At 47.4% G+C, this 12776-nt stretch overlaps 1 protein-coding gene across 1 annotated transcript in view; it reads right to left on the reverse strand.

Moving 5' to 3' along the window:
* SLC4A5 (solute carrier family 4 member 5) overlaps nucleotides 1-11368 on the reverse strand; it is a 78970-nt gene extending 67602 nt beyond the window's left edge. Inside the window, exons 1-2 of the mRNA XM_090281535.1 lie at nucleotides 11220-11368; nucleotides 3648-3777 (exon numbers count right to left, since the gene is read on the reverse strand). Coding sequence (XP_090137661.1) covers nucleotides 3648-3700 — 53 coding nt within the window. The 5' untranslated portion in view covers nucleotides 3701-3777; nucleotides 11220-11368. The remainder of the gene's footprint in view (nucleotides 1-3647; nucleotides 3778-11219) is intronic.
* Between the last annotated feature and the right edge of the window lie 1408 nt (nucleotides 11369-12776).

Raw genomic sequence — 12776 nt, forward strand, 5'->3', positions numbered from 1 at the left:
AGCTTCCTAGTTTATGCATGAAGTGGTCAGCTCTGGTCTCAAAGGGTAGCCCCAAGTGAGAGGCGAGAGCAGAGGGCTGGGGTGTGTTCTATCCAGGACCGAGAGCACAAATGGTGCTAGCAGGACAACCTACAAGAGTTCGAGCAGGCACAGTTTTAGGGGTGACACCAAGTTCAGGCTTTCCACCCCATGTGCAGAGTGAGGAAGCATCTGTACCTGCACGCTGAGAAACAGTCAGGGCTTTTGAAACTGTCCTGATCTGGTTTGACCCAACTAAGCTTACCTACTTCTCCTGCCCCCATTTCTGTCCTTCCCTGGTCGTTGCAGGAATGTTCTCAGGGTATATATGTCTCATAAGAACTTTCTGGCAAGTTCATGCTTTTGGTCTGGCCTGAGATCAGAGGCAGCTTGGATTTGAAATGTGCTTCCAGAGCTCTTGAAATGCTCTGAGTTCTGGGTATTTTTGAGTAAGCCCAAAGTGCCCTCTGCATTTGGGCAGGTTCCAGCTCAGGTCATTTTCTTTCCCTCCCTGATCTTGCACCCAGGCAGACCGGGGCTTGAGAGAGGACGGAATTCTGGGCGAACTGTTTGCTGGCAGTGAGGGGGTCACCTGCCCCCATCCCCCATGACCCAGCCCTCCCTTCAGGCAAGGTCAGAATCAGCAGCCAGCTACATTTCCCTCCCGGGAAAGCGAAAGAGACAGAGTTAACAAAAATCTATCTCATTAACAGCCTGACCTACCAGCATTGATCACATTAGACATGATGCCTACACACACGGTCCCCAAGCAGCAAGGCCCAGAGGAGCTCAACAAACCATTTAATTCTTTCCAGGGGTGACTCCTTCCCCAAGGGCCTGAAACATCCCCCAAACTAATAACCCTAACAAAGCACTGCCAGGGAAAATTCCTTGAGGATTTGAGATTTTCACTCTGTTAATCTCCTAACTCAATAAAGTAAACACTCCTGCAGCAAATTAAATACTTTTATTAAAGGGTCTCCTCCCCCATTCTCTTTGATGTGTGTATAGACCCGCAACCGTCCTGGGGCCTGAGTATCCCTGTAAGGGGTGGGCCCCCCTCCTCACCATTTTCTCCTCTTATTCCAAGGAGGCCCAGAACCCACTAGCATTTGCTAATTTTGGGATTCTGGAAATTTCTGAGAGCACTGACTTCCCTGAGGAGATCCTACAGCCTGTCAGCTGAGGGAAATGCTTCCCATTGTTTTGTGAGGGGTAACAGGTCTCCCACAGGCCTGCCCCCAAACACCTCTCCTATCCAGTTTGCCTGAAGGGGTTGCCAGCACAACTGTCTAGGCCAAGGTGGACTTTCTAGCCAGTGGTCCACCCTTCCTCTGACCTCTTTAGAAGCTTGCTGGTCATACCTCCAACAGTTAGCTGGCAACCGGATGGGGTTAGCCGGAGAGAAGATCAGAGGAGGCTGGGGTAGAGAAAGGAGACTTGTGGCAAGGAAGCCCTGAGCTCCTCTCCTTCTGTTGCTTCCCGCCCCTGGTTGTCTCTCAAGCTGCTCCTCTCTCAGATCTGCCTGGAATTGCATTCAACCATTTTAACTTATAGTCACCACTTCCCTCTCACTATTGGTTTGAGGTTACACTGAGGCCCTTCCCAGGTCACTTTGGATGCTGTCCTCAGAAAGCCTACCTTGTGGGAAAACCCACCAGCTTGCTGATGGTAACTGTCTGGCACCTTTTTATTTCAGGAGGAGTCTCCTTCTAGAAACACCATCATTTACAGTTTATCTGTTTCATTACACAATTTGTCATGTGGATACTCTGTGGATTCTAGAAAGTGAGTATTTCATCTATGGAGACAAACAATCAGGTCTCAGAGAGATCAGAAAGTGGGTATTTTATCTATAGGGATGAACAATCGGGTCCCTGAGGGCCCTGAAGCCTTCCCAGCAAGGACTCTGGGTGTGTGTGACAGACACTCTGGGAAGGTCTGGTCCTGGAAGTTATTGCCAGGGTTCTGGATACAGATCTTGACATGATGAGGAGAAGGTGCCCTCTCCCTTCTGGGCCTCTGAGAAGGCTATTCTCTACTTTTCTTCTATTTGTCCCCTTGGACAAGAAAGGCACTAAGGGAGGCACTAACCCCTCATAATCATTAAGCCACAACAGCTCAGACTGGGCCCTGGTCATCTGAAGTGTTCTCCCTTCTCTTGTCAGCTCTGGATAGATGTCCCAGGCTCTGCAGCTGTCCCCATTAATCACCCACCCCATTCAAGTTGCCCCCAGATCTATGTCCTCCCATGGAAATCAAAACAGAGCCCCTGCAAGCTGGAGGAAGGAGAGAGAGGTTGGTGGGGGAGGAAAGGACCCAGGTTATGGTTGGGGGCAGCTGCCAGGCTCTGAGCATCATGGTGCCCCACAGGCAGAGCCACTACTGGGCACAGGTGGTCCATGCATTCTCAACCGGGGCAATATCAGCCCCAACAGGGCAAAAATTGGTTATTAGAGGAGCAAAAAGTTTTAGATATTACAATGGTTTGTGGCACTCCAAAGCTCAGCCCTACCTAACAAAATCTGATTTCTTAGTATTTATTTACATTTATATTATTTTATTTTTTATTGAATTTATTGGGGTGGCATTGTTTAATAAAATTATATAGGTTTCAGGGGTACAATTTCTAATATATCTTTTATTTTTATCCTCACCCAAGGAGATGTTTATTATTTTTAGAGAGAGAGAACGGAAGAGAGGGGGTGGGGAGAGAGAGAAACACCAATGTAAGAGAGAATCATCTTAATAGCATTTAATTTCTCTCATTAGAAATAAAGTAAATTAAATTCTAATTTAATAAAGTTAGCTTGAATTAAAATCTCCTTGGGGTGGGGGATGCTAATCAGAAAAAGGTTAAGAAACATTGATATGGTTTATCTTCCAGACTCTCTCAACTTTCTGCCCTGGGTCCCTCCTCCTCTCACCAGCCCCCCTACTACCTCCCACCATATTCTTCTTCCCCTTGGGCTCTTGGCAGCATTTGGGACCACTGACCAGTCCAGTTCAGTGGTCACTCAGGTTACAGCCAACACTTCTCCTTACCCCAATCCTCCCTTGGCTCCCATCACTTCACCTCGTGGTTCCTCCCTCCAGCCTTCTGACTCTTCTCTTCCTTCTACTACCTCATAGACACAGCTCTCTTCTCTCCATACCTGCTTCCATAGTTCCACTCAGCTTGCCCTGCCCCAAACTCCAGCAGCCCACTGGAGCACACCGTCTGGATTCCCTCTGCACATAGTCTCTCCCTCCCTGTCCATCCCACCGGCTTGGTGCTTCCCCTTCTATTATATTTAGTTTGGACCTTTAACACAAAACAATACAAGCCATTGTATTATTCTCTCATGGTCTCATGGGTATCTGGTCTATCTTCCAACTTGGATTTTCATTTCTTAGAGGATAAAGAGAAAGTTGTAAGTTTCTGTTTGCTCCTTAGTGTTCAGCCCAGTTCTGGATACCAAGGAAAGCAGATGGGGAGCTTTTTAGGGGCCAGGGAGTGCCCTGCAGAACTCAGGTTGCAAGGTGCCAGTGGTCAATGGTCTTCCCAACAGGAGGGCCAGCTCAGCCGGACCCTGGGCAGAGCGCAATGAGAAGCTCCCCTTCACCTCCCACCTGGGGTTCCACCTCACCTGGCTGACTCCTTCCACTCCATCTGGTCTCCATTGTGCTGTAGAGTGTCCATCTCTGTGAAGAGGGTAGGGTTGGGGGCCTCATCTTCCTCCCCCAGGATGTCCTGGAGCTGCTCAGCAGCTGAAGACCCTGCAAAGAGGACAGCAGGCTCCACTGAGTGCCTTGTGGGAGATAGAGGGCTGCAAGGTCAATTGAAATGGAGCCAGAGCCAAGAGCAAGGGAAAAGTATTTCCTAATTCAGTAAAACTAAGTCTTTGTGGGTTGGTTGTAGATGAGATATTCTTTGGGATAACAGAGGTGAAAGGATTTAGTCTGCATTCAAAATCCAGGTCATGTAGCTGACAATAAAGGATGGAAAATGGCCAACGCCAGGGCAGCAGCAAGGACAGGGAATAGAAAAGTAAAGTGAGAAAAACTCTGACCCAACTTCAGCATTAAAAACTCAGAGGGATCCCTGTCCCACTGGGCCCCAAACTAGTCAATTCCCAACATTGGTCTTGAAGGGACAGTCAGTCACGTGAAAGGGACGGGCTTGCACCAGGGAGACACATGGGCCAACTTTCTACATGGGCAAGAAGACAGCCTGTTCTTGAGCTCCTGGTCTGCTTTCTAACTGCCCACTGGATGTCTCCTCCCAGATTTGTCTCCAGCACCTCATAAGTTAGCTTCTGGCCCTGGCTGGTGTGGCTCAGTGGACTGGGCGCCAGCCTGTGAACCTAGGGGTCCCGGTTCGGTTCCCAGTTGGGGCACATGCCTGGGTTGCAAGCCGGGTCCCTGGTTGGGGGCACATGAGAGGCAACCACACATTGATGTTTCTCTCCCTCTCTTTCTCCCTTCACCTCTCTCTAAAAATAAAGAAATAAAATATTTTAAAAAATAAAAAATAAAAGTTAGTATCTGGACATTGAACATGTAACCTTCCCCAGACATGGCTCTCCTCTTTTCTTTATTCCCTTTCTTTTTTCCTTCCTCACCTCCCTTTTTCCCTTCCTCCCTTCCTCCCTCCCTTCCTTCCTTCTTTCCTTTCTCTTTTTCTTCTTTCCTTCCCTTCCTTTCAATATTTAATATATGCCTGCTATGTGCCTGGCATCATGTAGATGTTAGAAAACAAAGCTGTGAAGAAGGTCCATATGTCCTTGCTCTCTTAAATGACTATTCTAGTGGCAGAGGTAGGTGATGAACAAATAAACAAATCCATAAATGATTATTTCAGGCAGTGATAAGTGTTCTGAAAATAGAATAAAATAAAACAACCGGGGAGCTACATTACAGAGCATGGTAAAGAAAGGCCTCTGAGGCCAAGATGGAGGCATAGACAGACATGCTGCATCTCCCTCCACAACTAAGAAGGAATACAACTCCCTCAAAACTGGAGACAACCAGAAATTCCAGAGAATCGGGCTGCATGGAAGTCCAGCAAACAAAGATATAAAGAAGAAATACTCATCCAGACAGGTAGAAGTGGCAGAGCAGGAGCAGAGAGGATACAGTGCGATGGCGGTGGTGGTGGAGACGGCGGAATCTGCAGGCTGGCAGAAAGCGCAGTCACACATTTAAAAAGTCAGGAGGGACACCTGGGGAGCATTCCCAGCTCCTCACCGGACCTCAAAGCTCACAGTCCCAGCACTGGGGAAAATCAAGCCTCATTGCTTCTGACTGTGCAGACCAGTGGGGGTTGGGGTGGAAGTAGAAACTGCAGGTCTCTCAGCAGAGTCCACTTGTGTGAAGGGCCCCCATGGTCCTAGGACGTCCATGGACACACCCACTCTGGGAATGATGGCCAGGGCAGCAGCTAGAAAGGCGCCAGTCCCATACAGAAGTGGGAGAAGTGCCTGGAAAAGGGGCAAGTCCTGGGAAGGCGGCATTGTTCCCTCTCAGGCCCCTTCCCCACATATAGCAAGCGCCACAACGTGGTGAAACAGGTCGCCCTGTACTGATGAATCCCTAAGGCTCCGCCCCTTACATAACAGGAATGACAGCTCTACCTGGGACGTGGAGACATACAAACACAGGAGCCTGTCAGAATGAGGAGACAGAGAAGTATGGCCCAAAAGGGGAAACGGATCAAGGTTCTAGTGGGAAAACTAAGCGACAAGGAGATAGCCAACCTAACAGATGCAGAACTCAAAACACTGGTGATAAAGATGCTCACAGGCTTGACAGATATGCTTGAGTATGGCAAACGCATTAAGAGAAGAAGTGAAGGCTATGCTAAGTGAAACGAAGGACAGTCCACACAAAATCAATGGTGAAGGGAAGGAAACTTGGGTTCAGATCAATGATTTGGAACATAAGGAAGAAAAAAATAGTCAACCAGTGCAGAATGAGGAAACAAGAATTGAAAACAATGAGGAAAACTTCCCAAATTTTGTGAAGGAGATGGACATACAGGTCCGGAAGCACCGAGGGTCCTGGGCGAGCTGGACCCAGAGGGGACCACACCAGGACACATCATGATTGAGATGCCAAAGGTGAAAGATAAAGAGAGAGTCCTGGGGGCAGCAAGAGAGGCAGAGAGTTGTCTACAGGAGGACACTTTGCAGGCAAGAAGGGACTGGCAAGAAATATTCAATGTGATGAAAGGCAACCTGCAACTAGGATTACTCTATCGAGCAAGGCAATCATTTGGAATGGAAGGGCAGATGAAGTGCTTCCCAGACAAGCTGAAGCTAAAGAAGTTCATCATCACCAAGCCGTTATTATATGAAATGTCAAAGGGACTGATTTAAGAAAAAGAAGATCAAAACTATTAACACTATGATGACAACAAACTCACAATTACCAACAACTGAATCTAAAAAATAAAAACAAAATCCAACTAAGCAAACCACAATAGGAACAGGATCATAGGTATGGGGATCATTTGGATGGTTATCAGCTGGGAGGGGGAAGGGGGAGAAATGGGGAAATGGTGCAGGGATTAAGAAGCATAATCAGTTGGTACAAAATAGACAGGGGGATGTTAAGAATAATATAGGAAAGGGCGAAGCCAAAGAACTTCTATGCACGACCCATGGACATGAACTAAGAGGGAGTGGGATTGTTGGAGGGAAGGGGGTTACTGGGCAGAGGGGAGCAAAGGGGGAAAAACTGGAACTACTGTAACAACGTAATTAATAAAATATACTAAAAAAAAAAAAAGAAAGAAAGAAAGGCCTCTGAAAAGGGTGTATCTCAGTTGTCATGGGAAGGATGGGAGGAGCCACTGTGTGTACCTGGAAGTAGAGTGCTCCAGTGTTTCAAAGACCCCAAGGTGGGAATGTGCTGGTCAGTGTGCCTAGGGCATGGTGTGCAAGAGAGTGTGGCATGACGTTGAATGTCTCGGTGAAAGGCATAACTGTCCACCCAGTTGCACAGGCCAGACTCCTGGGAGCCTCCTCACCTCACTTCTTTCTCTCACCTCCACTCCCATATTTAAAGTTTTCAAGAATACATTTCCTCCTCACCGATCCCACCGTCTCTGGCTGGTTCAATCTCTCACTATTGCCTGGGCTTCCCAGGTCTTACCTTCCTCTAAGCCTCCTCCATCCCCTCAGTTTATCCTCCCCTTTGGCCTGTACTTATTTTAAGATTTTATTTATTTATTTTTAGAGAATTGGCAAGGGAGGGAAAAAGAGAGGGTGAGAAACATCAACGTGTGAGAGATATATAGACCAGTTGCCTCTCAAACGCCCCCAGATGGGGACCTGGCCTGAAACTCAAGCATGTGCCCCAACTGGGAATCAAACCAAAGACATTTCTGTTTGCAGGCCGCTGCTCAATCCATTGAGCCACACCAGCCAGGGCTGGCCTGCACTTATTTCTTCATGGACTATCAATGGTCAATAATTTTAACTGTGCTTTCATCACACCTTCTACCCTTACTTATTAACTTCCCAATAAAACCAGCCAGCCAATTCCCAGATCAGGATTCACTGGCCCAGGCTTCATCTCTGCAGGTGGGCCCCGGGGGTGCAGAGAGAGGCAGTGGGGTACAGTGGTACAGTGGAGGCAGGGTGCTTTCAATCCAGCTAGACATGGGTGTGAATCTCAGAGTTGCCACTTACTTGTGAGTGAAGTCTGAGTGAACAGAGGTGTTGAGAGGAATAAATCAAACAGGGAGAGTGAGACACAGGACAGGGGGCCTGGAATGTAACAAGTGCTGATCTCCTTCGCCAGCAAATCCAGCACCCAGATTCATGAGCCCTGCTAATGAAAACCACCCAGCTACGCAAACGGAGGGTTTCCTCTCTAATAGGTTTCAGAAGGTGCAGCGACCTTCCACTCACCCTTGTCAGCACCCTTTCCAATATCCCTCATGCCATTCCTAACCTTTGCTCCTCATTTCAAGCCTCTTGAACCATCTGCTACCCCACTTCACCAAGAAAATATAGGTCTCCAGGCATGAAATCCATCAACTCCCCCCATTCTGGTCCTTCTATTCATTAGCACTGTTGCACTCCACCTTTGAACAAAGGAGCCCTACTTCCAACTTAATCTCCAGACCCATCCATTCATTCTGCTGGATCCTTATTTCATCGGCTAGCCTTTCCTTACTTAGGTCTTCAATTTATCCCTCTCCACCTCTTTCTCTAGCTTATAAATAGCTCTTCCTACCTTAGGATATCTTCCCCTGATCCTGCCTACCTCCCAAACTCTTTTGATCTCCATTTCCCTTTTTTTCCCCCAACTTCTTGAAGGAGTGGTCTGTGTTTGCTGTCTCCACTTTCTCCTTACCCAGTCACTTCCCCCTTACCCAATCACTTTCCAACCTGCTACAACTAGTTCAGCCCTACCACACTAAGGACATTGACTAAGACAGAGATTTCAAAATGGCAGCTCAAAGATGTGTTTAATTCAGCCCTCATAGAGTATAAAAGTTTTTGAAATTGTTGCTAACATAAAAAACTGTGAGATCTCATTTAAAATCCATATTTCTGACTTTTCTTGAAAATTTATGTGAGAAATGCTCACAGTAAAAACTGGACACAGGACTTGAGCAGTAAAGTGAGGCCTTTATTCACGAGTCTGCAGAGCCAGGAGCACCCTCACAGCTACGAGAATGTGTGCACCAAGTAGACAAAGATGGCTGGTTTTATAGTCTTAGCTTCCCCACCCTGAAATTGCCACACTAAAGTGAAATTGATTAGCTTCCTCGCCCGAAAGTGAGAGGATCAGCTCCACCTCCCTAACGCAATTAGCTCCCCCTCCCCTCTCCTCCTTCTCCGTTTCTCCATTACTGGTTACTCCAGAGTTACAATCTAACGCATTCATCTAAATGCTCCTATAGTGATTTGTAAATATGCTAATACTGTCAACTCCCTTCTCAGAGATCCTCTAATTACATTTGCCCTGAAGACCCTTTAATTACATTTGCCCTTTGTTACTAATGACTTTCTACTGGTTTGGGAGTCACTATGTCCTTATTTCTTACATTTAGATGCTCTGATGACTATGCAGGAATTCCTGTTTGGCAATTATCAATTAGAGCTAAGTAATGGCTGCCTTCTTTAGTTGGGCATATGCATTTTAGTTTGCCACAGTCCCCACTTACTTCTTACTACCTGGCTAATCTCATTTATGTTATGTACCAGAGTTCACAACACCATCCTCAGACCTCTCTTGTTATCTTACCCTTGAACCAATATATTTATATGTGGGGGAAAGACAGACATGGGGAGATGTGGGAAGCAGACAGGCTTGGTTTAAAAGACTCTGACCACTGTGCGGAGTCACCCCCCGCTGGGCCCTTAGCTGGCAGGTTGTCTTCCAGGCCTGCTCTGAATCCCACTCTCTGGGGGATTTTAAAGATAGAATAGAAATACAAAGTGGCTTTTAAGGAAAAGGGAACCTGCTCTGTTTTTCTTTGTAAAGCCTCAAATCCTTTGTCAGTAAAATGTGAAGAACAGAACGATTAAGTAAGACCTTGTGTAAAATACCTGGATGTTCCAGCCCTGTATTGATCTGCATTTTCCTTTCACTCCCTACCATTTGGGTAAGGGCTGCATATTTTCCTTAAGTACTTCCACATGTGGAAAGTGGATAAAAACTCTGGCTAATAATGAAAGGGGGCGATTTTCCACTAGAGAAAATCCCCTCCCTTCCTTCCTCAGATGGAGAGTGTCTGAGTAGTTTCTTCATCCACTCTGAGGGACCCAGAGTTTCTCTCATTCATAAAATCAATCAAACCAACAGCACTGTAAAGCTATGGACTGGCTTATCTCTCTGGGACATCAATGCTCCCTCTGAACTGAAATGCTATTCTTGGCTCTCACAACACAGCACTTTCTTGATATTTTTCCCTATTTCCTTGAGATATTCCTTCTCAATATCCTTCCCAGTCCCTCTTGCCATCTCACTTAAATCTTGACTTTCCCCAGGTCACCCATGTCTCCAGGCCCTGCCTGTACCACTCATTTCCTACTGCCAACTGGACTGCTCCATCTGGGAGCTCTGCAGCCTTCTCAAGTCAACCTCAAAATATTCAAAACAGCTCTGCATCCCATCTTCCAACACCCCAACCATGCCCTCCTCTGTTTTGATTAATAGCACCCCTAGCAACCCAGTCGTGCAGTCAAGAATGTTTGACTCACCCTAGAAGCCTCCTTCTCTTTCACAACCCAGGTCCAATCAAACACTGACTTCTTTCGTTTGCTTCCTAAATATTCTTATTTCTCTCCCATTTCCCCCACCCATTGCCACCTTCTTGGTTCAGGTTCTCATGATGTGTTCCTGTCACTGCAACAGGCACCTACTACTCTCACAGCTTCTGGTTGCTCCGTCCATTCCCATTTTCTATGTAGCAGCAGAGTTGGCTTTTATAACATGTCAAACATGTTTGCATGGCAGACTCTTGGGAGTCACCATAAAATATTGCACGTATTAGTTAGAAATAACTTTACTAGCAGAAAACACTATTAATTTATCGGTATTATAGCTCAATGGACCTCATTTATATAAATAGATTTTATTTCCTAATTTGTTATTACTTTAAACTTACATCTTTTTCATTGGCTTATTAAGAGATGACACTTGATAGCAGACACTGGAAGTTTAAAGAAATTTTATAGGACAAAAACTAACAATTGAACAAATAATGTTACTTTTTCTTTAAATTGGGAGAAGAGTGACTCCTTGATTCTGAGAGGGCCCACTAATTCTCTGTGTGATCAGAGTTCAAAACTATTCTTCTAAAATGTAGATTTGATCATGTTACTCTTCTGGGTTCTGTCACATCCCTCAACCAAATGCCCTGGACCCCAACCACCATGTAACCCAGCTACGCTTAACCCCAGCCATCCTTGACCCCAGCCATTCTTGACCCCAGATAGCCCAGACCCCAGCCACACTTGAACCCAGATACCCTAGACCCAAGCCATCTTTGATCCCATATGCCCTAGACCCCAGCCACATCAGACCAAACACAGGTCTCCGAAAAGGAAAGCATATCATTCCTTGGACCTTTGTGCCCACCATCCCCTGTGTTTGGAGTCCCCTTCCACCTTCAAGGCCCAGGTAAGAAGACAAATAAATGGAGAGATGAGGCAGGGCAGAGAGAATGATCTCTGAACAAGCCCTGTCTGGGGCGTTACCTGCTCCCTGGAATAGCTGAGGGCTGGGGTCTCCGGCTGTCAGCACTGCCTCTGGCCCCAGCCTGTTTCTGCTGCTGCCACCCTGGCCACTGCACCTGCCTCCACACGTCCGCTTCCTGGCCAGGCACAACAAACTCACTTTTGTTTCCAGTTAAGCACCCGGGGGGGGGGGGGGGGGCGTAGGGTGAGGAGAAGGAGAGGCAGGTGGGGTGGGAGTAGCGGGAAGAGAGAGAAAGAGAAGAAAGTATGAATGACTGGGAAGGTGGAGAGAGAGGACTATACATGAGAGAGAAAAAAATATAGTGTGAGAGAGACTGTATATAAGAGAGAAAAACTATGTTGAAAGGGAATCAAAGATACTTTATGAGGAGGGGTGTGTGTGTGTAGAGAGAGAGAGAGATTCTCAAGTGGACGGGAAGAGGACGGTTCAGTGGCTGTAGTGGAGCCTCAAGTAGGCAGCTGGGTCCCCACAGCCACAGGCCTGTGAGGGGACTGGCAGAACTGCCTCTTCCTCTCCACCATGGGCCCTTCCCACAGTGCCTGTGAGCTCCAGGAGAGCCCAGGCACCTTTCTTCAGTGCCCTTTATAAAGGCAGAGGTAGGATTTTCCTTGAGACTCCCTGGGGCCTCCTTAAGAGCCTTGGCTCACAGGCGAGCTGGCTGAGTGACCTGGCAGGGCAGGTCTCTCAGCCACAGAGCCCTGGTGTGGAGGTGGGTTGTTGAGGAGAAGGTTGCTGTAGGGTCTCACATTTCACAGCACCCACACCTGAAGGTGGTTTCTCTCCTCCCCAACTTTGAACCTAAACTCCTGATTCTCTTCCTCTTCATCTACTTCTAAGACAGAACCCCAATGTCATCACCCAGTGGGTGTTTTCTGAGAGTCTGTGAACAGCAGGAACTGGCCACTTCAGGGTATGTGGTAAACCACACTGGGGAATTATTCGCTCTGCCAAGAAACTCCTAATCTCCTGGGTTCCGTTCCACAAGTGCTTACTGAGTACTTAGAATGTGCCAAGGTTGATTAGAGGTCACTGAGCATCTGCTGCTCCAAGGAGCTCTGAACCCTGAATTCACTAAGGCTTAGAGGTAGAAGGGAGCTTACTAATCATCCAGTCAAACCCTTCATTTCACGGATGAGAAAACTGAGATCCAGCTTAATCCACAGAGGCCCCTACAGACCCCAGTTAGGGGATCCTGGAGTAGCATGCAAGTCAACACCACCATCAAGGATTTCCTGCCTTCGTGGGCTACTCAGCAGGCAGGACAATGAGGGGGATGGGTCCCTTTGAGGGTCCCAGGCTCTACTGCTCACACTGCACAGAATGTCCTGAGCACTCCTGGGAAGTCACCACACACCACACCAAGTCATGCAGGGACTGAGTGTGACCTTGACCCCCAGAGAGACATCAAAGAGAGATCTCCAAGGAGGCCAGAGGATCCTCTCTATTTGTGTGGTACTGTCACAGCCCAGACCAGGTTCAACTTGTGACTCTGCTAATTACTAGCAGTAGGATCTTGGCAAGGCATTAAGCTCTCAGAGCCTTAGTGTCCCCATCTA

Source organism: Furipterus horrens, unplaced genomic scaffold (assembly GCF_987537825.1).
Source record: "Furipterus horrens unplaced genomic scaffold, mFurHor1.1.pri manual_scaffold_6, whole genome shotgun sequence".
NCBI lineage: Eukaryota > Metazoa > Chordata > Mammalia > Chiroptera > Furipteridae > Furipterus > Furipterus horrens.